The sequence below is a fragment of the Ahaetulla prasina genome, chromosome 3 (genome assembly GCF_028640845.1).
Source record: "Ahaetulla prasina isolate Xishuangbanna chromosome 3, ASM2864084v1, whole genome shotgun sequence".
NCBI classification, from domain to species: domain Eukaryota; kingdom Metazoa; phylum Chordata; class Lepidosauria; order Squamata; family Colubridae; genus Ahaetulla; species Ahaetulla prasina.
The window spans coordinates 136,843,606-136,850,337 of record NC_080541.1 but is presented as its reverse complement, the minus strand read 5'-3'; the positions used below and the strand labels follow the sequence as shown (position 1 = coordinate 136,850,337).

Sequence of the window (6,732 nt, the reverse complement as noted above, 5' to 3'; positions counted from 1 at the left end):
CCGCGCGTGGCGCATGTGCAGTACGGGCCTTCCAGGGGGCTCTGCTAATTCCATTGTGGCGATATTTTTAACTGGAGGCGGCGGCCGTCAGGAGGAAGCGGCGGCGGAGGCGGCGGGACGAGGTTGGGCCGGGTGGGGCCGAGCGACGACGAAGGATGCGCCCGGCTATCGGCGGCCGTGACTGGCGGACTAACGAGTGTTAAAAGCACGGAGCGCGAAAGAGAGCGGGCCGGCCGGCCAGCCGGCGGGTGAGTGAGTCAAAAGCGAGCGAGCGGCTCAGCTTCGGGATCCGCCAGCAGAAGCAGCCCCTGCGGGCCGCGCCTCCTCCTGTTTCTCTTCCCCGGCTTTGCGGCTCCCTTTCCTACCCGTGAGCGGAATATGAAACTCGGCAGCGGCTTCCTGAGCGGCGGCGGCGGCTCTTCCAAGAGGACGGCGATGGAGCCCACCTTCCCCCCCAGCATGGTCATGTTCAATCACCGCCTGCCGCCGGTCACCAGTTTCACTCGGCCGGCCGCGCCCCCGCAGCATTGTGGGTTGACTTCTGCCTCGGCGACCGCCACAGCAGCCGCCTCCTCCTCTTCTTCATCGTCCTCTTCGTCTTCCTCCTCGGCCGCTGAGACGCCTGCCCATCCGCCGCCTCCTCCCCACCCTCAGGGCATGACTTTCAAGAAAGAGCCGACAGGAGGGTTTCCTCTCACTGCCACCTCCTCCTCCTCCTCGTCCCAGAGGAACTCGTGGGGTTTCTTCCATTCCTTGGTGAACATCAAACAGGAGAAGCCCAGCGATCAAGAGGAGGAAGAGCAGCACCATCAGCAGCACCATCACCACCACCACCACCACCATTATGGGGGTCTCTTTGGTATAGCTGGGGAGGAGAGGCATCCCACCCTTGGTGGTGGAGGAGGAGGTTGTGTGGAAGGGGCCAACCAGAGTGTGATCCAGGACCTCAGTCTTTTCCACCACCTCCATCATCATCCCCATAGAGGAGATTTGCTACTGGGCATCAGAAGCAGTGGTGAAGTAAGTGCTGCTGGCTCAGATGAACATAAACAGGATGCCCAGGCCAAGAAGGTGAAGAGGCCAAAGTCAGAATCTCAGGGAAACAAAGCCAAGAAGAAGCCGAGCATTTCAGCCAAGGCCCTTGTGGCAGGAGATGGAGAGGCTGCCATGCTGTCCCCTAGCCAGAAACCTCATGTCTGTGAACACTGTAATGCTGCCTTCAGGAGCTCCTATCATCTGCGCAGGCATGTGCTTATCCATACTGGTGAGAGGCCTTTCCAGTGTAGTCAGTGCAACATGGGTTTCATTCAGAAGTATTTGCTTCAAAGGCATGAAAAAATCCACAGTAGGGAGAAGCCATTTGGATGTGACCAATGCAGTATGAAGTTCATCCAGAAATATCACATGGAGAGGCACAAGAGAACGCACAGCGGAGAAAAGCCATACAAATGTGAAACCTGTCAGCAGTATTTTTCAAGAACTGATAGACTTTTGAAGCACAGACGTACGTGTGGAGAAGCCATAGGGAAAGCAGGTGCTGGAATGGATCCTGGGCCATCAAATCATAGCATGGGCAACTTGTCTATGTTGTCTCAGGGAAATACAGGTTCATCAAAGAGAAAAAGCAAAGCAAAATGTATACCCACTGAAAACAAAGAACATAAAACTAGTCATAAAATACCTGAATCTCAAATTTCGTCTAATATGTCCTTGCAGAATTACGCAGTAGAAATTCCAATAGTGTCTTCCAGTGGCGGCTTGATTGGCACTGGGTTGGAAGAGCTACAGAAAAAGGTGCCAAAACTACTCTTTAAAAAAGGAAACCGGAAAAGCGCAGATAAGAGCTTTCTTAATTTTATGTCACCATTACCAGACCTCCTTGGTCAGAAGCAATTTTCTGGAAAACCAAGTAGCTCTCTTGGCCTAGTCGCTAATTCCAGTGTAGATGCTATTGGCCTTCTCCAAGCAGCAAGTGGCAAATCAGGTCAAATAAGTAGCAATTATGATGATGCCATGCAGTTTTCAAAGAAAAGAAGATATTTGCAAACCGCCAGCAGTAACAGTGCCTTTTCTATAAATGTTGGGCATATGGCCTCCCAACCGTCTGTTATTCAGTCTGCAGGGGGAAGTGTTATGGACAATGAGACCCCATTATCTCTTATTGACCCAGCGTCTCTTAATGCTGACATCAAATCTTGTCATGATAAATCTGGCATTCCTGATGAAGTCTTGCAAAGTCTTCTAGATCAGTACTCTCACAAATCAGAAGGCCAGAAAGAAGATCCCTTCAGCATCACTGAACAGCGTGTGGACTTGCAAGCTTCAGGGGAGCATACAGAGATGGTTCAAGAGGAGAACCTGAGTCCCAGCTCCCAAGCAGCTTCAAATGACAAAGCAAGCATGTTGCAAGAATACTCAAAATACCTCCAACATGCTTTTGAAAGAACAACCAATAGCACTGGTTTTGCTTTTGGTCCCAGTTTCCAATTTGTAAGTTTATCTTCAAGCCTTCATAACCATACTTTGTTTCCAGACAAACAAGTGTACACTACGTCCCCACTTGAGTGTGGTTTCAGCCAATCTGTTACCTCAGTGTTGCCATCTGCATTGTCAAAGCCTCCTTTTGGGATGTTGCTTGGATCTCAGCCGGGTTTTTATTTGTCTGCTTTGGAGGCAACCCATCAACAGTTGACTCCTTCACAAGAACTAGACGACCTGATAGATTCTCAAAAAAGCATAGACACTTCATCAGGCTATCATTCTACACCTCAAAAACTGAATAGCCAGAAGGAACAAAAAACCCTAGAAACTTCAACAAGCTTTCCCATTCCATCTCAGGAGCTAGCTAACCAGATAGATCCTCAGAAGGACCTAGAACATCGAGCAACATATCAGATAGAGACCTTTGCACAAGCATTTGGTTCTCAGTTTAAGACGGGCAGCAGGGTGCCAATGACTTTTATTGCTAACTCTAATGGAGAAGTGGACCATAGAGTAAGGACTTCAGTATCAGATTTCTCAGGGTATTCAAATATAATGTCTGATGTTAGTGAGCCATGTAGTACAAGAGTAAAGACCCCAACTAGCCAAAGTTATAGGTAGAGTCTCAAGTATGACTAGGCTTAGGGGGTGGTCTTAATGTGTTAGTTTTATTTTGATAACACTGCCATTGGAATGTTTCTACATGATCCTAATACAAATAATGTAACACGCCCTTTCAATGCAACTTTTCATATTTAGTTTTGTTAATATAATTTTAGATTGGTTTGTATTATGATTTTTAATCAGATCAATAGACATTATAGTTTGCATTTTTTGTGTTTATGTGACAGTGTTTAGCAATCAAACTTACTTAACTTAGATTGTCAGGGAATAGCCCAAAATTGCAACTGCAAAAAAGAAAAAAAAATTAAAAACCAAGACAAAAAAAATCACTTTTGTTTTAGGATTAAGATTATGTTAATTGCTTTACTCTCAGGAAAATGTAATGAAGCAAGGAGATTCTGTACACTGTTGGTGTATTGGAGTTTTGAATTTACAAATAAGTGGTAACTCCATTCTGCCATTTAACAAAGGGTTCTAAGACATTGCAAATTGCTGTCTTGTATCTGGGTGATATAAAATTCTGAGAAATTAGCTGCCTAAAGCTTGTTTATAGTTTTTAACATACTACTTTTTCTTTTTCCAGAGAATAATGCCCATTCCATATTTTTAGGGTAGCTACTCTCAGATCCTTGGTATGTTTCCTGGAATGATAGCTTTAAGAAAAATAATGTCCATTCTCCTTCCTCCCTGTTCCTAGAAGTTTATAATTCTGTAAAGAGATATTAATGGTATAATCTACAAGAGGATTTTTGAAGTAGTAATTTCATGTCATTGTAGCCCCAAATTCAAATTACAGTAATAATTTATATACACTTTGAAATGCATTATTTATTATATATTTTTTAAAAATCCATTCAATTGGCCTCCAAACTTTTATTTCCCTTTGCTCATTTTTTTAAACATCTTAAGCTGTCTTTTTAATCATCTGTTTTCTATACCAAGTTTGTTTGCCAAGATTGTGATATTTTTTTCTTGTCCCTTAGCTTAACAGCTGGAATTTTAGAAGATATACATTCCAGAAGATTACATAATATTATGTACTTTCAGATGTCTCATGACGTCAGGAGTTAAACAATGGAATACCCCCCTTTATTTTAGAAGTCTATAAAGTTTTCTATATAAGATACAATAAAGAACAATTAGTTGTACATAGAGAAGTCTCCCAGTGTGCATTGAGATTTGCATACACAAACTGTCTTGAATTTTGGGGTGGGGTTCAGATTACGTATGGGTTTTAAGGATGTGTAGAAGACTTTGCAGGCTTGGGTCATGAGACTTTACTTGGATTGAGAGATTGGCCTCTACATATGAACCATGTGACAGGTACCCAATGTGGTCTCTTGTAGCCAGAATCTTCCTAAGGAATTTGTTGCTCAAATTAATGTATATTTTGTGGTACATTATTTATGATATGTGAATCTTGATTAAAGCCTGTGAAGCCACAAAAACCTTCTAGAGAACTTAGTGGCTATTTTAAAACTGCTAAAAAGCAGTTGCACTGTCCAGAACCACTTTTTTTGCAGATTTTTTTAAAAAATTAGTTTTTAAATGTAATTTTGGTGATGTTTTTGCAGATTTTTTAAATGTACTTTTGGTGATACTTCTGCCTTAAGGGCTTTCAGAAGGCAGAAAAAATACCAGTGGTTGTTTGCGGTCTTATTGTGTAATTGGCCTGTTTCAGGTGTTCATGTATAATAAAGTGATTAACATTGTGCAAGTGTAAAACACTTCAGTTATGAAGATGTATTACAAAAACTATAAATTCCTAAATTGTTACAGAATGCTAAATATACCCATTTTTCTCTTCTTCCTTCCTACCAAATCAACTTGAACACTTCACCAAATGAGACATCACCTTATTACTAATGCGTAATTAATTAAATCTCATTTAAGTATATATATATATTTGATAATGTATTTCCCGTCCTTCAAATTAGTGCTGTTAATTTCCCCTGCCATCTAGTTATAGAGCACAATTTTATCATCAAGGGATGGAATATATCTTAACCACTGTGTAGTTCTGCTATGGGTTTTTCTTTGTCTTTTGGGGTATTTTGTTCCAGTGCAGTTATTTTTCTTTATATTGTGTGTACTGGATAGTGTGGATAGGGATTGTTTGCTTTAGACTGTGACCAATTAAAATGCTGTTCACACAACTAAGAAAAGAAGATGCCATTGTATTATCTATCCAGTTACACCTCTGGCTTTGTCAAGACAATTCCATAAAATGCTTGAAACTAAACGCTGGAACAAAAGAAGGATAACTTGCTTGCTTTTAAAAGGTATTTTTATTGTAAAACTTCTTTAGGTGAACAATAAAACACAGTTTTTCGTTATTTTGAGCTTTAAATTATTTATCTTACTCTGTATGGATTAGGGCTTATTTCTTTGGAGATGCTTTTCAAATAAATGGATTATTAGTAGTATTAGATTACTTACAGTAAAGGGTACAATTTGACATATTTAGAATACTGAGAAGTGTTAGCAGTGATTTGGTTTTATTTTAGTAGCCCTGGAATTCTATTAGAGTTAGATGTCAATTGGATAAATTACAGTATTGCATTGCCTCATTTTATATATTTAGGAGTAAGTAATAGGACTCCTTGAAATGGAAGAAGCATGGTTTTACGTGTTAGGTTAAACCAAGGTTTATTTTAACCATTAATTGTTAAATTATGATCAGATATTTAGTAGAGAACCAGAAGTGTAATTCAGTTTCATCTGATTTCCTAGACCCAGCAGCAAATTGTTGAAAGATTTTGGCTCTTAAAAAAGAGGTATTTTAATATCCAGATGAAAGGATTAAACTCTAGACCTAGCCTAGGTAGAGTTTAGTTGTGCTGCATCAACCTGGTGCCTTCTGAAGCATGTTCTCCATTGAGGAAGATCTGATCTGATTTGATTGCATTGCTTCATCTGTTCCTGTGATGAATATATATAAAAATCATTTCTATTCAGCAACTGAAGCACCGTGGCAACTCTGCTGTATTAGTTAGAACCAGGCCAACACAAGTTAGGGACACTCAAAGAGCACTTCCTTCGTTGTCAAAATGAAGTGCTGCTTCGAAAACTGACACAACTCTACTAATGAGCTCAATGAACTAGTCATGAATGTCAGCAAGTTTTATTTTCCAAATTTGGTAAGGACAGTTTCAGAGGTGGAGATTAATAGAAAAGGATGGGGAGGGCGCCCAAAGTTACTCACTGCATGATACATACACATTTTTGTTATAGTAGCTCCTATGTACTATGCTATTGTATAATCCTTGCAATAATTGGTTAAAACATTCTTTAAAAGAGATAACACCTTTTGTATTATGTAACTAGCAAATGTTAGTGCACTGAAACATAAAAGTGTAATTCTTTATAGTTTCCAAATAATCAGCAGGGAAAATACACTCTAGGACCAACATAAAAATACATCTATTGTTAGACTCCTGGACCAAATATTGCTGTTGAAAACAAGGGGGGAAAAATTTCCCGGGAAAGATTTCTTCAATAATATTTGGGGGTCAATATTTTTCATGCAGGTCTTTGTTACTTTCATATTTTCAGTTAATCTGATCTGGTATTTTAGACTGCAATAATAAGTAGAGAAATAGTTAAAAAAAGGAAGCATATGAATCT

At 40.5% G+C, this 6,732-nt stretch overlaps 1 protein-coding gene across 1 annotated transcript; it reads left to right on the top strand.

Moving 5' to 3' along the window:
• The first annotated feature begins 231 nt into the window (after nucleotides 1-231).
• ZNF281 (zinc finger protein 281) lies at nucleotides 232-5,441 on the top strand. The gene has a single exon (XM_058177700.1). It carries the CDS (start codon nucleotides 379-381, stop codon nucleotides 3,100-3,102), a length of 2,724 nt encoding a protein of 907 aa, XP_058033683.1. The 5' UTR covers nucleotides 232-378; the 3' UTR covers nucleotides 3,103-5,441.
• The last annotated feature ends 1,291 nt before the right edge of the window (nucleotides 5,442-6,732 follow it).

What these genes read in the sequence shown, in the direction of transcription:
- ZNF281 (XM_058177700.1), top strand. Translation starts at nt 379, where the DNA reads ATGAAACTCGGCAGCGGCTTCCTGAGCGGCGGCGGCGGCTCTTCCAAG.